This window comes from Rhyacophila brunnea, unplaced genomic scaffold, assembly GCF_057557595.1.
Source record: "Rhyacophila brunnea isolate RB1 unplaced genomic scaffold, BYU_Rbru_1.0 scaffold_2, whole genome shotgun sequence".
In the NCBI taxonomy this organism is placed as follows: Eukaryota; Metazoa; Arthropoda; class Insecta; order Trichoptera; family Rhyacophilidae; genus Rhyacophila; species Rhyacophila brunnea.
In genome coordinates, this window is record NW_028232859.1 from 14,963,476 (window position 1) to 14,990,797 (window position 27,322).

Sequence of the window (27,322 nt, forward strand, 5' to 3'; positions counted from 1 at the left end):
GGAACATTTTTTTGTTGTGAATCTTCAAAATTATAGATAATTGATTATAAGGTATAAAATTATAGTACAGTTTAATAGTTTACATTTTTCGCGGAAACAAAAATTATGTACAGTCGGTACCAGAGTCATTCATTCATTGTCTCTCAATGTTGACATCTTTTCTAGAAGTTTGAAAAAATATAGTACCTACAAGGATCGTTTTTCTCAATCTTTCAAAATTAAATATATAAATTATCTTTGACATAGATACCTAGTTCGCGTAAAATTTTCGTAGAACTTTCAATTTTATATTTGTATTTGAATCAAAGAGATTCTGGAGGAATCAGGACAGAATCTGACATTCGAATGACGTTTTCAAATAGGCGTCCATGGTAGTTCGTAGTTCCATTTTTGGCCGTTCTTTAGTTAAATTTGTAGGACTGTACCCTTTTTATTGTCTATGCTAAATTTTAACCGACAGGCGTCCACTACACGAATGTTTAACAACCATAAAATATTCCCGCTGTTTTCCCGGATTTGTTACTTATTTTGAGAAAATTCGTGCTGTTGCTTGCTTGTACATTGTTGTGACAGACCCGATTTATTATATTAAAAATAATAATATGAACCCTGAATATTCATTAAGGCTTGCCAAACTGTCCATAAAGAATTTAGAAGATAAAAATGTGAGTAAATACACGTTTTCTAAAGAAATACTAGTTAATTTCCTTGATATTCAGTAGGTAGATGATGTACTGTAGATATTATCACATTAATCTTTCATTGAAATGAATTCAAACCATTTTACATTATGCTATAGTATATAAATTTGAGCTTGAACTTTGATGTTTTTAGGAAAGCCGATTACCAATGTTGAATTTTGTTGAAACGCACGTTCCTAAATTGGTTTTCCCAAAATTTGATCGCCTTGATGGCAAAACAAAATCAGATAACGTGAATCAAAACCACAAAACAACACAACATAATTCTGAGGATATACATGCTGATAATGTTCCCCTTCCAGTAGAAGTCATTGATACAAATTCAGATGAATATTCTGGACATACTGTAAACTCAGAGAAGTGGTGGACCCAAAATGGAGAATTAATCAAATTGATTTCACATAACCAATGTATAGATAACTGCAATAATAACCAGGAATCAGTCACTAGCCATTCCTATCGTGGTTCCCCAGAATCTTACAAAAATATTCCTTCAAGCAATAAGAAAAATTCTCATACTGACGATGTTCATCTGGCAAGTAATGACAATTTTATGAATAATTTTGCAAGTCATGATTTTCCATCTAGTAATGACAGTGAAACGAAGTCTGCGGATAACAGCTACAGTGAATTGCCTCTAGAAATAGCACAGCAGATTGCTGTTAAATATTCCGGTAATATAACACTTCCTAACGTTTCTTCGTGTCCAGTCAGTACCTAACAACATCTACTCATTTAAATTATTTTGGTCAGGTCTCAAAGATATTGCCGGATTGGAAGAAGTGAAACAAAGCCTCCGCGAAGCCATCATCTATCCAACTAGATACCCGCAACTGTTTACAAGTAAGTTCAGTATTAATAATGAAAATTTATTCCAAATAAGTTTGTTTTGGGTTCTAGTGAATTATGCAAGCTCTTTTAAATCGCTTTAAGGTATTGTAACAATCCACAATACATCAATACTGGCCATCAAGACATAATATACAATTTTACAGCAACACATGCTTTTAAATTAACGGAAACCATCATTTGTATACTAAATGCCTATAAAGACATTTTCTTTTTTAAGATGGTCGCAGTGCGTGGTCAAGGGCTTTGTTATTTGGTCCTCCAGGGGTGGGAAAGACAGCATTAGCTCATGCCGTGGCAGCAGAGGCCAACCTTCCACTTTACCAAGTTTCCAGTGCAGATCTTACATCGGCTTGGTTAGGACATACAGAAAAGTTAGTATCATAATAAACCGTAAATAAACCATTTTTATTCAATGAATTTTAAGAAAGTCATAACACTTCTGAAACATACCTACTATAAGAATAAAATGGAAAATAATGTCTCGCTCGGTACAAAAAAAATTTGTACGACCCCCACGACAGCCAAACGGCTATGTGTCAGGTTTATAATATCGTGCGTCCCAGGTCATGTTGTTTTTCAATGTGTGTCTGGACCTAATAAGTTGAGCGAGTGACTTCCTTATAAAACAAGTCTGTCAAAAAAACTCTTCATGCAGCGGGCCAAATCCATATAGGATTGTAGAGCCAATTAAAAAAAATATTTCTGAGGTACCTATTCCAAATGATGTATATTTACCAGTTGGCAAGGCAATCTAAGGATGTGTGAAAAAATACCTAAATTCTGTAGTCTTGTCTATTGCTGCCATCTTTGTTCTAGGAATGTGCCACGTGTAATAGTTATAACAGAAAAAGATTAGCTACAGTCCCCCTATCAAATTGGTGGGATGTCAGCATCATTATTTTGTACTCCAAGGTGGTGATGTTTATAAGTAATGATATGTGGCGCAACGGTATTAAATGTCAAGTATTTGTGGGAAAACATGGTATTAATTAAAATAAAACACAATAATATCATGTAGTATTCATTCCACACTATATAATAAACAAACAGGACCAGTATAATGACGCAGCCATACTAGACTGACGTGTCGTGTCGTGATGCATCAGTAGCCTATATTTTGTATGAAGGCGTGCACACTATTCTGATGCCTGTATTATTCAAAATATAGGCATCCGACGTACTTCTGATGCATCACGACACGACACGTCAGTCTAGTATGAATCCGGCGTAATACTGTAGTTGGTGTTTTTTTTTTTTTTAAATCAGTGTTTGTTTATACGTGTTCTATAACAAATAATCAAAAAAATTTGTTAGTATAAATAACAACATGATCTCAATGCTATACGACCATTCTTTTCCGGTTCAACAACTCACAGTGAACTGTAATACGGCGAGCTGCATACAAACAGTTTACATGTAACCACAGATGATCCCAGGAACTACATGCCATAAAATTTATTTACCCTAAATAGTGATTACTGAACAGAACTCTCATTTACAGGTTGATTCGAAGACTTTTCGAGACGTTAGGTAGACGGCGTTGTATACTTTTATTTGATGAAGTAGATGCGTTTTGCAGAAACAGAAACGCAGGCGATACTGCCCATTCAAGACGAGCAGCCACTGAACTGCTTATACAAATGCAGCACTATGAGGTAATAAAACATAATATGTCTTCAATTGAGGCGCCCGGCCCGCCCCGGTTCCAAAAACCGTTTACATTTTTTTGAAAAATCATATGAACAAAATCGAATATGTTGCTTCAGAAGAATCAATCAATACATTTATTTCGTTCCTAAAACCGCTATTTACCACCATTTTTACTGTTCAAAAACATGTCCAGTTCTAAAATCCGTTATATGCATGACCATCATGATTCCAAAAACCGTTATTTGATCGTCCATTTAAAAAAACCGTTTTATTGTATACAAGTTGTGAAGCGATAAAATGATACAGTTCCAAAATCCGCCATATTCATCTTGTTCTTACAAAACAAGACGTATTGACTTAATAAATTTCTATTGTATATAAGGTTGTATTCTACAGCTGAATACTTGTTAACTTATAAGTTATTACACTAAATTTATTAGGCATCCTACAGCAAGTCATAACAAATAGTTTTAATGGTTTAAGTTAGAGTTTAGTGTGGACATCGTCACATTCCATTCTTTCGTTAAAAATTTTTAAATGTTTTTGAGTGAATCACTTTTTAGTTTTGTATAATGAACACAGTTGTTTCGGAAGATATTTCCCTGCCGCAAATTGGTAGAAAGCGTAGGTACTTGGGTCATTGAAACAATACGCCCCATTGATTCCCATTACTGTAGAAAGAAGTCTACCAAATTGTGCCTGTTGTGTGATTTAAGTATTGCGAAATTTTGAAATGAGTATAATAAATTAGCAATTTCCGCCAATTTAAAAGTCAAATACGAATATTTTAGAAACATTTTCGTTATTGATTATAATATTATATCATTTAAGTCACCGGGAACCGACATGTGCTCGGAATGTAGGTATATCATCAAAAGAACACGTGAAGGGACCGTCATCAACATGAATTATTTCAAGATTCTAATAATTCTATATTATTTACTCATAGTGATGATGATGATGATATGATTTAAGGTATATTTCATATTTTATAATATATATACGTAATTATCTTGTAATAAAATTATAATAGGTATACCTTGAAATTGATTTTTCATTTCGCTTCCAAAAACAGTTATTTGTTACATTACAGTTCCAAAAGTCGCTATATGACCAATACTGTTCCAAAGTCCATCTTTTGATTTTTTTAAATTCATTTATTGCTTAAAGTATTTGGAGTACATATAAATTTTGTTTTTAATTAAGTAGGTTCTATATTGTTTTATACAATGAAGTCTTTAAATAACTATTTTAGTGATAAAAAACAGTCAAAATCGTTTTTCGCGGTTTTCTCAAAGAGCAAAATGCAATAAGGCGGATTTTGGAACTGGACGCCTCAATTATTCATTTCAGTTAGAATTTTTATTTTTAAACAATTTTTTATAATCTACAAATATTCACAAAATGTGCATTCTTTACATTCTTTAGTGAACATACAATCCATAATAAGCCCTGCATTTCTATATACTAGGTAATTTTGTAATTAGTTAGGATGTAGGTAGCTCAATTGGTAAACCACATTGGCCGGAATTCAATGTATGTGGGTCCTGCCCGGTGTCATATTTTTTAAGACTTTTTCTAGTAGTTATAATTTGTTTGGTTTTTCCAAGGCTTCTACATTTAATTGTTTTTGAGATTTGTTTTAGGGCTCGGAAATGTTCCTACTCTGTGCTACAAATTGTCCGTGGGAAATAGATCCAGCATTTCTGAGAAGATTTCAACAGAGGATTTTTGTTCCACTTCCTGAAATGTACGCCAATTCCAAAATAATTCTAAATTAATGTTCCTGCATTATACATTGACATCATAGAACTAATGAAAATCTCCACAACCTACCTCCACTATGATGGTTTGATTGAGGCAGGGTTGAATTTTAATAACTAACCAGCACCATCTGTAATTTATATTCTTAGTTCAATGAAAACAAACAAGTATGATTGATAAAGTTTAGTGTGCACTCGTTATGTCGGATCTCAACATCCTATCACCCTACCACCCTTCGCCGAAGCTATATTTTCTTAGTGATGCGAATTTTTTTTCCCTTAATTATACAGTTTTGAGCTGAAGACGTTGACAGCTGTTTTAAGCTATAAATCTATCATCACAATTGTCGGTCCCAAATTATATTGTCTCTTTTTATTGCAGTACGGCCCGCGAGAGGATATTGATGGAAAGCATTGGTCATTCTCACAAAATTGTTTCCGGCGAAGCATGGAATAAGTTTTTGAAAGCAACAGAAGGACTGACGGGATCTGATTTGAAAAATATCACCCGAAGTGCCTTGATGTTGCCGCTGAGGGAAATGCAAAGAACCACTCACTGGATCGAGAGCTCATGTAATGAATATAATAAGTGAGGCTGTCAGTTTCGAGGTCGGTAACCTTCATATTCCGCCATTTTGTGATAATCGCAAAGCACTTTTGGGACTGCAAATATTAGTAAACAGTTACAGGAAGCGAACAGCTAAATAAAATGTCCTTAATCATTAAAACTAATAAAAAATCTTGTTTAAAGTTGCTTGTAAAATTTAAAAAATGGCACCTGATAAATATAAAACGACTTTGGAATCAACCTAAGGTTTAATTCTATTTACCTACAAACGGAGCTGGATTTAATATTTTATGATTGTACATATTATAATGGAAAAGTACTCGCAGAATCTGAATCAACTAAAATATCAAAAAAAGCACAAATGAAGGACACCGATTTTGAGAATATTAAGCCTCATGCGTAAATAAAAAAGGTTGAAGGTTCCAGCGCATCTATTCTATACACAAGACTACTCTCAGCCGCTACGTATTAGCACTTATTGTAACAATTACAATAAGTTGGTTGTAATTTGTTACAATAAGTGCTGTTTTAACAGCACCTCTCTTGGCTATGCTAAATTTTAGAGCGAAATAAGACAGTTTTGACTGTTTAGACGGCCAACTTATTGTAATATTTACAATAAGTGCTAATACTTCGATACAAACCTACCCTAGATAGCTGCCGTAGCGGCCGAAAGCAGTCTTATGTATAGAATAGATGCGCTGAAGTATTATAGTATTTTAAATATTTTTTTCAATTACAGATGGCAGAATGATACCTTCGGACCATAATAACAAAGAGGCTGTATGTTGCTCCATCGATTCTATTCCAGACCATAAGGTAGACTTATTTTATACCTAATCAATCTTATACATAGTTAGAAAGAATTAGAAGAAGTTCTGAACTGTGGGTATGACTAGAGACATCTTATCCGAAGAAAAGTATCAATACTCGTATGATTTAAGTATTGGTTTCAAATGATGCCCGATGATTGTCCGCAAGGCCGATGATTGTCCGCAAGGGATTTATTTCTGAAAAAAAAATTGCTAAATCAGTATCACTATCGAAAGAAACTAACAATACTTTTGTGACATCCCTACGTATGACTGATTTTCCTAATTCACAATTAATGTCTACGTGTGCATTCCAATAGGCATGAAGATTTTGCATTTGGATTATCTGAATGATAAAGCGTTCACATTCATAGTGTTGCCGACTATAAACCAATGGACACGGCTTAAAATTTATTCCTCGCATTGATATATCCACAGGATACATCATTCCATACAATATCCAACAAACAACAGAAAAGTTATAGACATCTGACAATCTGTAAGAATCACCCTTATTGCAATGGAGGTAGAGTTAAATTTTTAAGTACATACGATGTATTTATAACAATAATTATTCTATTTAAAAATATCTCATAAAATTTAATTATACTCTTTTATATTAAAGTAAAGATAAAATTTACATACATAAATTAACGTAGTTTGGAAATTCACCCATATTGCAATGCATGAAAAGTTTCTGTCACTTTTATCTATATTTATTACGAAAGAATAAAAAAAATATGGAATCCTTCCGGCAGAGTAAACTTCAAGGCAAATTAAAATTTAGCATCGTCTTCCATATAATAATACGTCAATGATTTCATGAGTTTGTTTATGGCATATAATTTATTACTTCACGGATTACATATATAAATATTTCAATTTCATCTCAGGTGGGCTGCCGGCTGTTAAGAATTGAGGATTTGTGGACAGCACTGGAAAAAACCGATAGAACAGTGATCAAAGATTGCCTGGTGCCATTTGAGAGGTTTATGACGGATCATGTTATTAAATAAAATATGTAGTTGTAATGAAAAATGAAGTACCTATATTTGACACCAATTTTTTTTTTTAAATACTGTCTTGAATTTAAAACATAACTTACATGACCTAACGCATGATACAGAGCTGAGTTTCATGATGTGCTATATTATTTATGTGTAATTGATTTAAATACATTCAAACATGTACATATCGTTGTTCTATCTTATAAACCTCACATTAAAATTCAAAAAATGTTAACAAAAAACATAATGACATTGATTCTTGGTATTTAGTAGATTTGCAAATGTTTCCTTTACATGGATACGATTAAACTAGTTGCCGCCGACCAGGTTGAAAGCAACCATGAGGCCATAAAAAAGGAAATCAGGGTTTACGCACTTAGTTGCAGCAACCCCCTGCACTCTCGAGTTGCTGGCCACCATGGTTGCCAGATATAAGTCGACTCTGCACGATAGACCTCAGGAGATTTTTGAAATGATTCGACATGTATTCCATAAACATCAAATTTATATTATCTATAAACTGTTATATTAAAACACAAGAGATCATATAAAAAAAACAATTTATTGTAATTATAATAATATGATTTCATTCTTTGAAATAGTCTACCTTACATGTTGTTTTGTTTTGCATTACAAAGTAATGACAAACAATTTAATATAGTTGGCCAACTAATGGACCTTTCAATCCCTAAACATTCTGTCACATGTTGGGGTATAAGGAGTCATTGACAATCAATCGGAAGACTGAAAACATATGAAACATGATCTGTATACTGGTTTTGATTACAAATAAACAATAATTCAAACATAAAGGACATCATTTATACTTACATGGTTTTAATGTATTCATATTGAAATCAAAATATACAAAACTGGAACAATTGGAAGCCTTCATGAATATCAACGATATTCGATACGGTGATGATATGTCATAAATAATACCTAACACTTAAAAATGTTTGCTCCCTCAATGAATTACCATTGATAATTTTTAAAAGGATTGTGTCAGTAGGTATTCACTATACATTGTGCACAATATAGTAAACCCTATCACGCATAAGCGGAATACGTGTAGGTGGTGTTACAGCATTTCATAAAATGTTTTCCCAATATTTTACATATACAGTCGAACATGGTTATTACGAGGAAGATGAGACCGACTGAATTTGCTCGTTATAAGCATTACTCGTTATATCGTTATATAAGATTTTTTGCGCCACATTCTATGTAAGCATAGAACATAAAAAATCTGAAAACCATTGTAAAAATCCCCGAAACAAGCATGGCATTCATAAACTACAAAAGAAGTTGTTTATCGTAATGAACTGAACTGCTGAGCCGCCGGCGCTGTTAGATACCTACTGACTTCACAAAGCTAGGATTTTTTACATGCAATTTTAACCATAATATGGTTGGATATTATGGTGGTTGGTCGCATATTATGCGTGGATACTTTTTCAATGTTGTCGGCGAAAACACTAATTATGTACCTACTTAAGAAACTTAACTAGTGTCATAAACGTAATCCGATCCCGGCGGCATCAGTCTAGTTAACTGCCCGGTCGGATTTCATTGCTTAGGGTCGAAAATGTTGTTTTTAAATGATCGACACAATTAACAGTTTTGCTCGGTATACCCGAGAAGTAGCTTGTTATAAAAGTGAATAAATGTATGGAGAAAATCATAAACTAAAATGTCAACGAATATTTCCTCATTACATCCTTGATCTCGCTATTTCCGTGATCGTAATAACCAAGTTCGGCTGAATGTACAGTAAAACCTCGTTAATACAAATTCCATGGGACCAAAACTCGAAAAAAATTCGAATTACGAAATATGAAATGTACAAGTTAAAAATAATAAAATTAATAAAATAAAATTTTGATTTTCATTAATTTTGTTTACGATCATAGATGTGCTACCAAATTTCCGATACAATTTTTTCAAATTAAAATCTGTGCTAAATACCATGCATTAATCAATTACTCGAAGTTACCAAGTAATGTAAGTAGGTATTTACCACTATGTATGTGTTGAACTAGATTATAAGAAAATATGAAAGATTGTTTGGCATAGGTTGTCTAGTAAAACTGTGTTTAGCCCTGAAACAATGTTATGTCGTGTAAGTTATTTTTTTGTTCCTTTGAATGGAGTGCAGTTGTGCCACCGATAATATACCACTGTGTGTATTAATGGATCATAAAATAACAAGATTGTTTTTATTACATTAATAAAATAAGCAATTTATGTTTTAAAAAAGTCAAATTGAATATTTTTATATGTCAGGACTCTGAAATCATTTCGTATTACGAAATTCTAATTAAAGGTATGGTTTTATATGAAAATAATATTCGAGGGACTTTTTTTTCGCGAAAATATCGATTTACAGCGAATATTTTTTCTGGATACATTCCCAAAACTTATATACAAAAGTGTCACAACTCAAATTTTTCATGATTTTCTTTCGTAAAATGAGTTTTTTTTACAATGTAACATAGCATTTTTTACGACAAATCCAAATATATATACAACATGGGCGTTATTCTAAAGAGTGATGCGAAAAACATAAAAAATGTGATTTTGACCATTTTCAGATTAGTTTTTTGGCTCTACTGAAAAATCTACACTTTTGAGTTATGACTCTATTTTATCGGATTCCTTCTTTTTTTTATTCGTAGATCATAACAGTTAATGTGACTGTCACATCAATGCCAATTTAATCAGTAGTATATTATATAGATGGTATGTATGACAGCGATTTTCAAGAGGATTTTCCAGGGGCAGTATTGAAGAAAATTACCACGAAAATAAGACTTCTCATAACAGGAATAAACAGCATTAGTGAATATATGTATCGGTAATCTCAATGCCATTCAAAATTATATAAAAAAATAATAAAAGTACCACTGATTTCCGACTGAATGTGAGATGTTTCTTAGTGCGCTATTCAAAGGAAACATTGTTCAAAAACACCACTAGAGGTGATATTAATTTATTCAATAATAAATAAATCATTTATTTATTGGATTTACCATATAGGATAAGTTTGAAGCGTAAACAATTTCTGATAGTTCATGAGGCAATCGGAGCCATTGAATGGTCGGTCTATTGATACTTGATGGTATGCAGTAAATGAGATGTTGGCTGATTAATGTGGAGCAGTGCTTTTACATCATTATGATGCAAAGGAGCCCAAACTGAACATGGACAATTTTCAATTGTAAGGGCACGGAGACGCACAGTAAGAAAAAATCAAACCACATTGGTTTCTAGGTTCAAATTCTTTGAAAACACTTGATACTTGGGTAAAAAAACCACATAACAATCCATTCAATCAATAAGTAAATTATTTCTTCAAGTAGAATGATGACAAATTCTTCTGGCAGTACACTGACTCATTGAAGTGTTGGTATTGTTACTTTCAAATGACACTTAACACATTTACAAAGTGATTTCGTCGCGGCAGCAATGCCAGAAGAATTTGTCCTTCCCTACCACCTAGTTACATTTAATTCATTTGAAACACAATAATATTATTAACACACTTTCGCTGTGAAACTCACAATTCTAAAAATGTTTAAATGTCGAATGTTTAATTTTATAATATGATAATAACAACGCACACTTCCGTAAAAACCCTAAAGGATAATAATAATATTGCCCATTTGCAGTGTTATCAATAGAATCATATTTTAATCATAATCATATCACCCCAATAGTTAAAAGGACATAGGTACCAAAACAAAGTTTAAAACATGTATTTAGCCATCCGGACGAGACAGAAAAGAACACATTCAGTTACACTGCTGAAATTATATAGTATTTAACTAAAAATATAAAAACGATTTGCTTTTATGGTATCAATTGACAACACTGACATTGAGCGACCACTTCTAAAATGAATGGGCGCCGTTCGCTTATAGGTCCACTGGCTTTTCACTAATTGTTCGTTCATTAATTTATTTAAAATATTGTATGCCTTGGTAATAATTATTTTTATCACAACGGCAGGCGTTCAGTGGCCCATGTTTGACTTTTGCTGTTTGGAAGGTGGTCCCGCAGCCGGCCGACCATCAGAAAGTATTCTTTTCACGCCAGTTGTTTTGCTTTCTGAAACATTGAGAAGGTACAGGCTGAATAATTAAATTAAAAACATACATGTTAATTAAAAAACCATCTCTCAGTTGAACCAAATGATTTTCATATTACTTTAAAACTTGAAAATGAAAATAACAATTTACATAATTAACTATTCAATACGTAGTATAGAAATACCATATTTATAATACATACGAAAATATAATATGAATAAATTTTACACATTTATTTTACTGTATGTCATAGCATGCTATTAGTTTTGGAAGTATTTATTATAAGGGTGTAAAAATAAAACCCATAAAACACAAATTATACTGGCAGATTTTTAAGCTGATTGTCTACCCCAACTGCAAATGTCATTTTCTATAGAATAATTCCTATTTTTCGCTCACAATTCAGCCATATATACCGATCGTAACAGTTGGGTTGAAGCTTACGTGAATATGTATGAAATTTGTATCCCCCGGTCATTGTGTATGACGGAACGCAAGTTTGACATCTACGTAATGAAGGTTGCCTGACTCTATTTATTAATTAACCAGATAATAACATAAAATCAAAATAATATGCTAGTAAATACAGTTATTACTTGTCCAAATGCTATTTTCCATTGGCATTTAAAGTGGGAAAATAAGAGGAAAGTTTGTTTTGTATTGTTTGTTGGTGGCAATACAAAACAGTCAATGACCAACAAATATTTTTAGTTTACATATAATTATTGTTATCATCAGTGGCGCACCCGGGGGGGGGGGGGGCAGGGGGCCCTGGCACCCCCTAAACATGAAAATTATCAGAATGATTTTAAACATTAACATTGAAAACAATAAACTATACCTTTGGGCTTAGATAAATAAAAACACGGCAAAAAATGATTTGTAATTTTCCAGCACCCTTTTTAAAAAAATTTCTTAGATTTTAATTTCTAACACAAAAATTTCGAAACACTAATGACAGGTTTTTTTAGAAACCTAATCCCTAATGGAACTGTCAAAAAATTCTCGGTGTCCACCCGGATTTCGGAGTGGTGTAGGTCATGGCTGGGGAGGGCTGACAGGGCTCTAGCCTGGGGGCCCAGGCTGTGGGGGGCCCAGCGTGTCGGGTTGACCAGATAAGTGAGATAAACACACATAATAAATTAGCTTTAACACATAAACACACATAATTAATTTAGCAGCGCTATTATACTTCGTGACCATGAACATTTTCAATTACTTTTATAATTGTGCAATATATTTTTTGATTATTATGTTTCGGTAAGCACCAGCTCCATTATTAAAGTAGATGTATTAAAAATCGCCAATAATTCACTGTATAAGTACCCTTAATTTGAACTAAAACACAATTTGAAAAACGTTAATATAGTGTTTCACACTGCCTTTAATCTTAGCGGTAGGTAGGGGGTCCGCCAAATATCCTAGCCTGAGGTCCCGTTTCAGGATGTGGGGACCATGGTGTAGGTACACAGAGTGCAATAGACAAAAGACTGATAAACGAGAAATTAGGCTGTGAAGAAGAAAAAGAGCCTATTGGACTAATTTACATTCTCCTCGTTTGCCCCCCCCCCAATATTAAATCCTGTGTGCGCCACTGGTTAACACTATAGTAGCCACAATATAGCTTGTCACTTTGCGAACACAAATATCATTGTCGCTTTCCCTCCACGGATTGTTCAACATAACATTAACACATGGACATAGAAAATAGGATACTTTATCATTTGAAAGCACCTATAAAATTTTATTATTTATTGATGCTCTCATCATGAATGAGAGATAGAACATTCGTTTCAGCAAGTGACATGCTATAAAAAATTGACTATAGTAACACAACGTATGTTATCAACCAATTCAAGTGTCCACACAATTGAGTTGGCAGTTGAATAGTACTGTGTAATTTCTTTATTAATTTTGAGTTCGGAGAGTTCAAATATTGAAACCAAATATGAAGCGCCTAGTTTCAAAACCCCCTAAAACGATTTTACATAGTTTTGAGAAAAACTCATATCTATTAAATCTGTGAACTTCATGTATTTATTATTTGATTCATACATTCTATAGAGTATTACTTTAATAATATCTTTTACTCACTTTTAGCATATTTCACTAAGAGCATAAATTAAAAATCAAATGATTTTCATTTTAAGGGACTTCGAAACATACCTATCATTTTAGGGGCTTTTGAAGTTAACACATATAATTTTAGGGGGTTCTGAAACTTACATATTATAGCAATGCATGAAGAAATCACCAAAGGTGTCTCGTGGTTATTTTTATTGGAGAAAAAATAAATGTTATTGGTACAAGTTAAAAATATATTTATTCAAAAAATAGTCAAAATACCTAACTAAAATTATCAATATAAAATTATGTATACAACATAAAATTTCTTAAATATACATAATTTAAAAACACCTCGGATATATATCTACCTACCAGAAAAGACTGTTGTTTTTTTTTTAAATACGTCTGACGGGACTCGAACCTGTAACCACTGGTTAACATAGCAAAACTGGCCCTGACCATTAACCTTTTAACAGCCCAGCTGAAAGTACTAGGTATACTCTCCAGGGCCCAGGAATTAATATTATAAAAAAATTAAAAGATTAGTGAAAAGTTTAATATCGTCGGTCCCTATTAAAAAAGTCGGATCTGCAAAATGCTATTTTTCAATACGAGTAATCAAAGATGTTTCATCAAATATCCTTTGTGACCTATTGCTTGCCATAATGAATAAAAATACGGGTTATAGAAACTTTTCTAAACGTTTATAAAAACATCCGTCTGTCCAGTGAACATAGCAGCAACTGTCAGATCCGACGCATCTTGCTCACCCACGCCCAGCCAACAATGTCGGTTGGTAAGAACCGACATTGTTATTCGGACACTCGGTAGATCCGTCATTTTTAACTTGAGTATCTCGAAATTTTTCAAACAAACAAAAAAAACTGTGATTGTGGTATAAATGTTTAAAGTGTTTAAATAACTTTTACGTAATAATCCGAAAATGACAAAATTTCAGATCCGACTTTTTTAATAGGGACCGACGAATTATAATGCACTTACATTAGGCTTAGGCATTAGGGGGCTTAGGGTGACATGGGCGAAACTACAAAACAATGGTTTTGAGATAAACACAAAAAAGTCTTTATCTCATTAGTACTCATTAGTAGTCTTAGTCTCATTAGTAAGAACACTGATAATTCGAAATTCGCCGTAATTCGAAATTTTCCCGAAAAAAAAGTCCTTGAACATTATTTTCATATAAAACCATACCTGTAATTCAAATTTCGTAATTCAAAATGATTTCAGAGTCCTGGCATATAAAAATATTCAATAAATCGTAATAAAGTACACTATTCCATGAGCCAGTCATTGAAAATTGTGAGACTTTTCTTAAAACATCAGAAATTACTTATTTTATGAAGTTAATAAAAATAATCCTGACATTTTATGACCCATTTCAGTAGGCACATCTATGATCGGAAACGAAATTAATGAAAATCAAAAAAAATATATTTTTTCAAAATTTTAATATTTTTCCCCCATAAATTTCGTAATTCGTAATTCAAATTTTTTTTCAATTTTCAGTCCCATGGAATTCGTATTAACGAGGTTTTACTGTATTATTTTTATCAGTAAAAACTAGAGTTGAGAGTGTAAGGTTTTGCCTTTATAATGATTTTATTTGTAATGATGTAATAAAAGTGATTTTTAGAGCCAGTTCAATGCTTAACTCAAATCCGTGGTTATTGTGGTTTCGCCCTTGTCACCCTAAGCCCTCGATATATGAGACCTCAACTGAAGTTCGGCAAAAAAGTTTTTCATACACAATTTCGTGAAAATGTCTGAAATTTTCAGGTATGGTAGGGTTATCAATGGAAAATTTCGAAGCACGGTTCAAAACATAGAGCAATGTCTCACTACTTGCACAAATACCTAGTTTCTTTCTGTCTTTTCTGATTTTTTGTATTGGCACATACATAATACCTTCTTGCCACATTAATTTTATAGTTAGTAGGTGGTATTTTACCCATAAAATGTCTTTCTGTAAGCCTAGAGGGTAAAAGTGTTTTTCGCTTCAAGAGTTTTTGGTTCTGACTTATGTTTTACGATCAGTTGTTCGATGACTTTCAATTGAAATTCACCCAGCGGTTGTTTTTTTCCAGTTTTTTGTTGGAACACTACATGGGCATTCAGCAGAGATAAATCTATCAAATGAAAAAAAAAAATTTGTACCATTTGACAGTTTTTCTTGTTGAATTTACTGAAGAAATCATCATATCACTATGATCCACAGCACCCATGTTTTTATTATAATCAACAATGCATTCCAGCTTGGAAATCGGAATTTTAGTCTTATAGTCCACTTTTCCTGTAGGTTTGAATGTATTGTTGTGAATTACTGGACAACATTGTAACATTTTTTTTATCTTTTCATGCCAAAGCCATAATTTCGTCAGTGTGGAATGTATCGGTTCCCCCTTTTTTCAATTTCGTAGAAAATTTGGGCATCCCAATTCTGTTTCTCCTTACGGTTCCACAGGCATTCGCCCGGTGATCATAAAGATACTTGAGTAACGTTGGGCTGCTGTACCAGTTGTCAATGTACAACGTATGCCCTAGTTGCAGTAGTATGGTCCAAGCATTGTTACCACCACGTTGCCCGATATACCGATGTAATTATTTTTGATTACATCTAAGACAAAACCAGTTTTGCAATCAGCCATTACAAATTTTTTTATCCCGAAACGACTAGCCTCGTCCTGATGAATTGGCGGAATAAAAGTCTGCCTTTGAAAAGAAGAAGACTCTCATCAATACATATGTTCTGATACTGACACATGTACTGCTTGAAAGAAATTTTCAGTTCCTTCAAGACCTGTCTAATTTTATATAGTCGATCTCCGGGAACCTGCGTTTCATTGTCACAAAAATGCAACATTCGATGGATCAGTTCGAAACGATTCCTGGACATAGTTTCGGAATAACATGGTGAAAATAATAATCTTCGGATAGACCAGTGTTCAGATATTTTATTCCGAGAATTCCTTGACATTAGCATACACAGCCCCAAAAATGTATACATATCATCAATTGGACGGTGTTATGCAGTAACCAGTTATCCACCAAAATGGAGTTTTGAGTTAAAAGCATTTGAAGTTTGAAATTTGAAGCATTTAGTCAAGATAATGAATAGAGTTATATTTTTTTTTTTGTAAATTAATACTTGAAAACGTACCTTGTGATTATATAAAGACTTTTTCAATAATATGATCCGTTGTTTATAATATATTAGGTAAATGGTTATTGAAAAATTGTAATCGTTGCAAAAAAAAAATATATTAGTTTAGCAGTATTCCACTATGTACCAAAAGTGTGACTTAACTGATTTTCCATTAACATATCAATTATTTACGAATTTGGTTTTGCTTATTAGAAAAACAAAATGAATATAGAATATTTATTACAAAATTATGTGTTTATTACAATATAGTATGAATAATTGAATAAACTAAGTAGTATTCTAAATAAAATATTACCACAGAGTAATAATAAAAAAGGAAGCAGTAAAAATATGAATGCTATTCGATTTCAAAATCCAAAGATAATCCAAGCCCTTCTACGTCGTCAGTATAATCAGCACCGTCATTATTGAGAAATCGGTAGAAGGGTTTGGCATCTTTGAGTACAAAGCTTAGTAATTTTTTCTGCTGATAGTTTTTCTATTTAATGTATTATTATAAATTGATATGCCTCAAAAACTAAGAAAGGTATCTTCAATAATATTGACAATATTATCATCTACTAATAATACAACAATATCTTCTTCAATTATTGCCGTGCTGGTAATGTCTCTTCTATTTTTCAAAGCCATTTCATTTCTTGCCATAGCAACCATGATTTTGCCTCTATTCATCTTGGAAATAAGGGAAAAATATATTACCACCAATAATCCCCATTTACATTTAAATAAAATTATTTTTATAGGAAAATTCCTTATAATACACTAATAAATTGTTAGACAATATTTTTATTGTTTAGGCAATATTTATGTATCAACCAAATATTTCAATAAATCATTTTGCAACTACCAGTTAAGCACCAAATAAAATGAAAAACGTGAATCACATTTCGCAATATCAGTTAAGCAACTGATTATGCACCATAAAAGTGGGAACATAATTTTTGCAATAATCAGTTTAGTGAAGGCTGAAAGTGACACATCCTAAAAAACCCTTTTTTATTATTCAATTCAGCTTATCTTAACCTTATATTTCCACTGTAACTTATAAAACAATAATTATAATGAATTTAAGTAAATGGGGCGACGATAACTAGGCAGATATTGTAAGAAAATGCAAAAAACGACAACGTTTGACATCTCAGTTTCACAACAGTGGCCATGTTATTTGGTGGATGACTGTTTACTGCAGAATGGATTTGTTTATTATTGTATACACACGTTAAAACGAAAAACGCAAAAACACAAAAGTGTCGCTTAACTGGTTACTGCATAACTCCGTCCAATTGTGCAGTCTACCCATCGCCGTAGACGATCACTCAAAACTGTGATATTTTTTGTGGCAAATACAAATTGTCTGTTGGTATCTCGGACTTATATTTCTAATAAGAAGTTATCAATGAAACATTTGTAATTGTCCATTTCGAGTGCATCCAAAGTCATAGACGTCTATAGACGTCCTGTAATGTATGACACATGTATAGAAGTCGTATTTTGGATTAACCCGGCCGCTGCGTAAGTTTCAATATGAAAGGGGCCCTGTCTGCGGTACGGTTTTTCTAAATGCTACGCTTCGCTGTATTATGATAAATACGGCAATTAAAAATAGCTGGTATAACTGTTATCATGCCTAGATACATAAGGTTCAAAGTGCCACATTAAAAAAAAGAATCGATTGTTGAATTTAGCTGTGTTTACTTCAATAAAATCATCCATAGTCCCTTGAACCGAAAACTTACGAAGCCATGTTTGATGACGTAGACACGCGTCTCTTTGATTGTGCGCCCATGAAATTTAATAAATCACTCACTATAATATTTTACTCATGTTAGAAACACTTAAAAATGCCATTAAAAATATTGAAAATAATAGCTTTTATCGTGTGGCATATTATTACATGTTTTATGGTTCGCGTAAAGTTGAGTCCACACTGGTTGACATATTATAATAATTTCTTTTGTTATTTTTTGAGTGAAATTTGGATTTTTACTAGATTAAACTTTTCAGTTTTATTGAGCATTGTGTTATGTTGGTGATTGTCGTTTTATGTTTTATAAAAAAAACAATATTTATTTTGTAAAATCTGCGTAATTTGTAAGTAAGTAAGTAAGTAAGTAAGTAAGTAAGTAAGTAAGTAACGTAAGTGCTATAAAAACATTTTTTGCGTGAGGTTTTAAAATTTTATAAACATTAAATTGCATGCAAAGATAATATGTAATATAGTTGAAAAGTCAATATTCCATGATTTATATTTTATATTATGTTGTATACCCGTGTGTTTTTTTTATTTATACGTTTTATATATTCCTTCATAGTAATTCGTAATTTATTGGTAAAACTCGCAATCGTCCTAACTAAAATATAATAATATATTATATTTTTTCATTCCGTGTTTACGTATCTTTACGACATATTTACGACTTTCAATAATGAGCTCGATTTATGACTTTCAAACAATTGGGGTGACACATGACCATTTTGACAAAGTTATATAGGTGGAAGTAGGCGGATGGATCAGGCTATTTTTTAATAAAATTCTCAATGCCGCATGAAAAATATTTCTTGCGTTATCCACAGGTCAAGGTTTGCGTATCTGACTGCTATACGGTCGCCCATGTGTTACGTACTAGCCGTATCCTACTGGAATACGGTCGCCGGGAACGGGTTAAAACACTATGTTCCCTATCTACTTGTGTCACGGTGCAAACATATTTCCATTAGATAGCGTCGTATCTTAACACTTTACGGTCCGGTCACGCCACATTGGCGTCCTTTGCAAGCCGAACGTTACGATCCGGTGACGCCTACGTGGCGTCCTCACTTAGGCATATCTTTACTGTGAAAAATAAATATGAAATTTAATATTTGGTTGCAAGATCTATCGACAGATGGTTGAATGACATGTGCAAGAAGTAAAAGCATGATGGAAAAAAAATATTTCGGGGTTTTTACAGAGATGGCGGACGTAATACCATTCAGTATTTTTTTTGTACCTATACCATTTTTTTTATTAGTTACAAGCCCATTTCTAGACGGCTGAATCACGAGACGTAAACAAAAACGGTAATAAACACTCAATGTTATATTCCAGTGTCGTCACTTCAACTTCGAAATTTAATTGTCGACCCTTTTCAGTGGTAGTCACCCATTTATGAACCTGCATTCTTTTTTTTTAAATGAACGCGATTTTTCGCTATGAAATTGCATCCTATTTGATAATTTGTCATTAATGGTTTATTACCCATGAAACATCCACCCACCATGCTTCATCATCCATGATAGAAATCTTAACTTGAAAATGAGAATAGTTATAAATGTGAACTTGTATCGCGTTGTTATTTTCGTTCGCTTTTTTCGGGAGATTATTGCTTGTGTAACTGCATAAATAATAGCTATTATTATTTATATTGCACTAATTTCATTGAAAAAATAATTAATCTAAGTATATTTCAGCTAGGATATATATTTTTTATTAGTTTTATCTCCAAAAAAACTTTTTAAAATGGAGGACCATTCGTTTTTAAACAGAGGAAAACTATGCGGATTGTGTGTCAGATATTCCCAGTGACTGAAGATATCGGAGATTTTAGTGTAATTTTCAATCACAATCAAATATTTCCGTGGATTTCCGCAACTAATAAACGTTTAAGAAGAAAGTGTAAAGTGTGTTCCTCACATAAACTTCGAAAAGAAACTATTTACATGTCCAAAGAGTGTAAAGTACCTCTACATCTACATATTGGTAATTGGTTTTCTTCGTATAATTTAAAAAAAAGTGTATTAGTTGTTAGTTCATTTTACATTCATAGTTTTATAAACTATTTCAAATAATTTCAGCTTTAGTGTGATAATAATTATTTCGTGCCTAGCCAGTTATCTAAAGGTATTATCCATAAGATTGAGTGTTGATTCAAATATTTTTGTGGAATGTAGATGTTTGTTTTACAATTCTATTGCTCATAGATTTTGTTATATGAATTTTTTACGCACGCCTCTGCACTGTTATTGGATTGTCTCGATTCCTACAATAATACCAAATTGTAATAAACGGTGGGAATGTATATGCGTGCATTTTATTTATTTGAATTTACTCGAAAATATGCACGCCACTGCACTGCCTCAGCCATAAAACCAATAAATTAGATTAGTGTTCGTTCGGGAATGAATGTGCATTTATTTTTAAACACTTCACAGTTTGTGTGAAGTCTTTGTTATTTTATTATATTTGATAATCAGAGATATGAGTAGTAGCGCTAAAAATGAATTGATACGTATTCTATAGCGGTGTAAAACATTTTGTATTTGAATATTTTATTACATTTTTTAATTAAAAAATAATATATTGTGATTGCTTTATATCAATAGGCTGTTTCCTTTACATTATATTTAACAAATTGAACTAATCTAATAACATATAATAAACAATTTACGAAAATTTACAAATTATATACTTTACCTTTATGGAACGCGGGCCAGAGGTTGACAAGTGTTAAATAAATGACACAATTTGATGCATTGATATATTTTAAGTATTTTCTGAAAATTTTATTGAAATATATCAATAGGTTCAAAAGTTAAATCATTTTTAACTTCGCGATCGAAATTTGTTGATTTTCATTAAAAAATACCGGATATTGGCGTAGGTTCTTCGCGAAAATTCGCGGACCGTATAGTGTTAAGACTTGAACTCACTTCTATATACCTAAATCGAAAAATTTTAATATGTGTCACATTTAGCTAACATGTGTCCGCGAATGTGTTAATGAGTATTTCACATTACGAATAAGATTCTGGAACGAATTATGTTCATTATGAGACGTTCCATTGTATATTATTTACACACAAGTAAGAAAGTTTTGGGTTACTTTATTTGAATGAGAACGAATAAAAAAAAATAACCAGCCGATACTGCCAATTTTTGTTAATCAAAACTACCGCCTAAAATACATATAACTTGTAGATATCATAAATTTGACACTACTGTTTCATGCGTGTAGAAATTAAAATGACCACTTTGACATTGGAATATTTAGGTGTAGATTTTAGATTTAGAATTACCTTGAAGCCACCTGACCTGAGTGGCAGGTCCGTATCCTTTCTCATTGCGCGCCGCAATTCTGAAAATGATCGCTGGCTTGATGGAAGAGTCTACGTGAGCGTTCGACAGAGACGACTGCGCCACAATGCACGTCGTTGATTTCCCGCAATATACTCGCACAAATGTCAGCTGTGATTTTACCGGGGCGTCCTGCTGAAAGATAAATTACACTATACTACACAAAATACCCCACTCAATTTAGTTCATTAATAATATGTATGATTAATATATATAGAAATCACCGCTGATGGGCATATGCGTAGTGGTTGACTTTACAAGAATATTCGTTCAAATACGCAAACGTATTTTCAGATTCGACAGCAATTATCAAATTGATCAGTCAGTGAACTCAAAAAATAATAAATAATAGGACCGTAAAACGATGAGCACCAATTTCACCAAGTGATTCTGGACGATTGGTGTCAGTTTGGCGCCTTGGTATTTTTTTTAATACAAATTCACCTACATACCTATTTAAAAAGGCGATTATAAATTAATGTTTCAATAAGTAGACAATTGTAGCAATTTTAGTAAACTCTTGTAAAATGTAAGTAGGTACAGAAAAACCGCGTTAGTAAGAACACCGATAATTCGAAATACGCCGTAATTTGAAATTTTCGCGAAAAAAAAGGACCCTTGAACATTATTTTCATATAAAACCATACCTTTAATTCAAATATCGTAATTCGAAATGATTTCAGAGTCCTGGCATATAAAAATATTCAATAAATTGTAATCACTATTTCATGAGCCAGTCATTGAAAATCGTGAAAGACTTTTCTTAAAACACCAAAAATTACTTAATTTATGAAAGTAATAAAAATAATCCTAACATTTTATGAGCCGTTGACACACACAGCGGTATGTCATCAGACGCACAACTGCACTACATTCAAAAGAAAAAGAATAACTCGCATGTTTCAGGGGTGTAGGTATTCAATTGTTGATTGTTTATTGGATTTTCACATAGTTTTACTAGAGAACCAATGCCATACAATTGTGTTGACAAATTGGAAAAATAAAAAATATTTCGTATTTTTCTATAATTCTAGCTACTTGGTAACTTCAATTTATGGATTAATGACACATGGTATTTGCACAGATTTTAATTTGAAAGAATTGTATCGGAAATTTGGTAGGTTCACGGATCGCTTTCGGATGATCGGAAACGAAATTAATAAAGATCAAAAAAAAAAAAAAAAATTTTAATATTTTTCCGCCATACATTTCATATTTCGATTTTTTTTCGATTTTCGGTGCCATGGAATTTGTATTAACGAGGTTTTACTGTATATATTATTAAATAGGGCCAGTTTTAGTACGGTATACAGCAGGGACTCTCAACCGCTGACCACTATTCGACTGCGACAGAATTTTTTAAATTTTAACTTTATTTTCATGAGTTTCTCATTTTTAACTTCTCTCCTCTTCGTTTGCTATTGTGATTGCGATTGCCGTGCTGAGCGAATGGGATCGGAACTGCAATCTATTCGGCAATAATTCGTCTGCTTTCTTTTGTCTCCACTATCTCACCGATGAGCGTCTGTCTTTATGGTTGTTTTCTAACAGGAATATCATCATATTCTCCTAATTTTACGAGGCACTCTCCTAATTTTTATATAACGCTTACTTTGTATATATGAGGCAATCATGGTGTGTATTCATTTTACAGAATATAAACAATTATTTTTTTGTGTATTATTTATTACCTATGCCCAACTATAAATTTGCTTTGAAAAAAGGCTGGTGCCCGCCGAACTACCAAGATTTTAAAATGTGCTCTAGGCTGTGCCCATACTATACAGCAGGGGCCGGCACCATGCCCAACTAATAAGACCCTAAAGTATAGAAGAGAGTTTTTTTAACGCTCCGTCTTCAAATAGAGCTATCTACTCAGGAAATAATAGTCACTCTGGTGACCACACGAAATTAAACAATATGACACAATAATATCTTACATAATTTGACTGAAATATCCAAAAAAAAAATATAGTAAAAAAAGATTTTTGTATTTGTTTTTGATTATCCGGAATTATCGTTACCCCGACTATCTTTATCCCCAATCAGTCTGGATCATGAAAGTAAAACTGAAAAATATGACTCGTGGACTACCATTTACATTAATTGCAAGTCATTTCGGATTACGGATTCATTTGTAGAAAACTTTACACACATCACATTTACAAAATATTATTTTTCTCTGGTTATCAATTCACAATTCACAATTCAACACTAAACACAAGCTATTTGTGTCTAAAATGAATAAATCACGCCACGAAAGTAAAAGCAACCATAATTACCTTAGCAGGATTCATAGGTCTAACTGCGAGGTACACAGAGTATTCGAAAATTCCTTCAGGCGACGCTTGTGGAGGCTCCCAAGACAAATGTGCTCCTTCTGCTGACTTGGATATCTTTATATCGGATGGAGCGCCAGGGTAACCAGGGACACATGTCTTGAACGCTGATTCCTTTAAATATCATTAAACAATTATTAATATACAACATGTCAGATATCAGGAACTAGTGAATTATCTGAAGAGACATGGTTTGGCTCGCCTTCAGAGTCAAACGTACCCCGTTTGTTTCTTGTCCATTTGCGGAAAGGCCAATTGGATTGGAGTTTATTGTTGATTGTAGTCAAACTATGTAAACTGATGATAAAAAGATTAAAATGGATTTGAACTGTCGGAAACAAATGTGAAACATCAATATTATATACATATAAAATCTAATTACACTATTGCTTGTATGACTTCAGGACGGAGAGTAATTAATGTCCAATTAGGCTGAAATTTGTATATTGTACTTGTTAAGTTGGTACCATGAGTTTAATGTTGCCATCCAATCCAAATCTATGACTATTTAAGTGGTAACATCATCTTTAATTATTGACATGCTTTACGACGGGTGTTACAGACAAGAAAGACTCTACAGAGGATTTTAGATGGTTTGATGATGACAACCATGTTAAAATAAAATATAAACAAACGATATTGGGTCAAAAAATTAATAATTCAAAAGTATGATTACTTACTTCGCCAAAGTCGCCTCTACCACATGAGTTAATGGCGGCAACTCTGAATTTATAACCCGTGCCCGGGTCTAGTGGCAACACTGGAAACCCTGATAAATCCGGTATATTATCTATGGAGAGCTTGGAAAGGTCTATGTTTGGGTCCGATATATAATTTTGCACCTAAAAAGACATTATTCAAACAGAAACATAGTTTAACTTATTCATTTATAATATGAGGCGCCGAGTGCCAAAGGAGCTCAAGCGCCAACTTTACGATTTTTGACATTTGAATGTAGGTTTTTTCTATAAATCGATATGTATCATGCCACAAAGTCTTATCGCTCAAATAAATATAGATATTTTACAATAGAGATTTATTTTCTCTGGCATAATTGTTTTGGTCGTTATGTCGGCATGCCACAGAAGCTTATCCGCCATTATACTATGGAGAGCGCGAGACCAAAACATCTGTCAGATTTGTCTTATTGAATATACATTCTCAACAGTGAAAAAAACTAAAAATGACCTCAAGAAGGATTAGAAAAATAGTTTCGATGTATGTTAAACCTGTAAACGAGGAAAATCGCGGTAAGTTAACATGTTTTATCCGTTTCTCCGTATCCGTTCTTTCACATACGCTGTTGTTTAAAATATTTTAGATTACTTTTGAAATATGGTTATTAACGTCATTTTAGTAATTATGTCCACTAAACTTTTACTTCCATGAAGGAAAATAACTCTTATTTCTAATGTCATCTTGTTTTATATCCAATTACGATTGATATACACTAAAAAAGTATTTAAAAAATCACCCGAATCCTTGAGAAAAAATGATGGTGTTAAATTTGAATAATGATTTTGTTATTTTGGCCAGTTTGGAGTAACGATTTGATTTAGTATTATTAATAATATTGGGTATATAGACGGTTATTACAAAAAAAAACAATCCAAAGGCTTTGAAATCATTGCTGTAATGGCAAAAACGTATTTAATACTATATGTCAAATTTTATGCAAACAAACTCATGTCACAATCATAACAAATTTGACCATTTTTTCAGTGTTTATTTGGCATAATAAAATTTGTTTATATCAAAATGTTTTTTTATTGCTTTCCAAACCCTTACATTAAAAGTTTTTTTTTTTAAATGATTTATTTTTTTAAATTAATGACATTAGAGTTTGAAATTGTTAGTGCCACAGAAGCTTATGCAACAAAAAAAAGTATCAAGTGCCACCATTTTTCATTTTTCTATATGCCAAAGAGGCTCAAACACCATTTTTTTTGGAATCCAATAGATATTTTTCATTAAATATTATTGCAAATAATACTTTGATTTTTTAAAATTTGCTTTGCTTAGAAAATAGTTGTCCATTTCAACATTCAAGTTTAAAATTAAAAAAATTAATTTACTGAAAACTTGTCGGCCATTTTGTAGCACTTTTGTTAAATGGTGCTTGAGCTCCTTTGGTGCTCGGCGCCTCATATAGCATTGTATTGCCTCATGGTGGCATAGTTGGTTAAATATACTTTTTTACAGCCTTGGTTGGATCCTACGTCTGGAAAATGTTACATGATATTTTTTGCTGTGTGTTTAATCCTAATCAAGGACCTTACGGATTGGGTAAAATGGGTGACAACCATTCCCCATGAATAAAGTCTATCAATATAAGCTTCACTAAAGAGGAGGCCGTAATTCACTTATTGATTGGTCATTTACAATTCAATAGTAAAATTAAAATCAACTTAGCTTATCATGTGTTAATATTTCGGATTCTAATTTGCAAGAATTCAGAAAAAAACTACAGTATTCTGTACCATACCATAGCAAGAATAGTTGTGTAACTGACAATAACTTACTAACAACACTGTATGAACAGTAATAATAAACAGAGATGATAATACCAAAATTAATAATAATATCATGTACAAGTATTCGCCTCTTGAACACTGTGGGTTGAATCCTGCACCTGCCAAATCCACATGTTATTTTTTCAATGTGCATTTGACCCAGAGCTGAAGTATAATGGGTTGATCGAATAGTTAACCAATCCTTGCAAAAACGCCTTCTAAAATAACATACATTTTATATAGGTCCGTGTGAGTCAGAATAAAACTTACTGTAAATGAAGTCCCTTTAACGATTCCCACTGTGTACCAAGGTTCTTCATCTTTCTCTTGTTTGATTTCCTGGAAATAACAAAATATATAATATATATTTTTTTATATATTATATAAGCGGTCTCACAAACAAACTCGCCAGAAATCCTACTCAAATGTATGTGATTTAGTTTTAATTCACAGAATACATATAGCTTAATGTACTCTTACACAGAGTCGGCACAATATTGTACGTTGTAAAAACAGCCGTTCGTGCTTGCAACAAAATTGATACACGGCACTCAGCAAATTATTATAGATAGTTTAAATGGCCACAGCCACCATTCTGTGAAAACAAAAACTGTAGTGAACAGGCGTATGTGTCACTCTCATATATAGTTCAGGTATTGTGT

The 27,322-nt window shown here is 32.6% G+C and overlaps 2 protein-coding genes across 9 annotated transcripts in view; one reads left to right on the forward strand and one right to left on the reverse strand.

Annotated features, from left to right (window-relative positions):
• Positions 1–74: 74 nt before the first annotated feature.
• Positions 75–8,156, forward strand: LOC147071911 (uncharacterized). The gene is made up of 9 exons (XM_085947488.1): positions 75–665; positions 835–1,375; positions 1,455–1,544; positions 1,771–1,924; positions 3,055–3,208; positions 4,850–4,953; positions 5,349–5,539; positions 6,277–6,353; positions 7,240–8,156. Exons 1-9 carry the CDS (start codon positions 603–605, stop codon positions 7,360–7,362), a joined length of 1,497 nt encoding a protein of 498 aa, XP_085803614.1. The 5' UTR covers positions 75–602; the 3' UTR covers positions 7,363–8,156.
• LOC147071912 (uncharacterized) overlaps positions 4,353–27,322 on the reverse strand; it is a 52,310-nt gene continuing 29,340 nt past the window's right edge. For 2 of the 8 annotated variants that reach the window (XM_085947486.1, XM_085947482.1), the window contains exons 8-13: positions 26,931–26,999; positions 24,828–24,989; positions 24,091–24,261; positions 21,751–21,940; positions 11,333–11,463; positions 4,353–6,544 (exon numbers count right to left, since the gene is read on the reverse strand). In XM_085947486.1, the coding sequence (XP_085803612.1) occupies positions 11,369–11,463; positions 21,751–21,940; positions 24,091–24,261; positions 24,828–24,989; positions 26,931–26,999 (687 nt within the window). In that variant the 3' untranslated portion in view covers positions 4,353–6,544; positions 11,333–11,368. Of the gene's footprint in view, positions 6,545–9,502; positions 11,464–21,750; positions 21,944–24,090; positions 24,262–24,827; positions 24,990–26,930; positions 27,000–27,322 lie in introns of those variants that run through there. The other 6 variants (XM_085947483.1, XM_085947479.1, XM_085947485.1 and 3 more) reach the window with 4 other exon arrangements.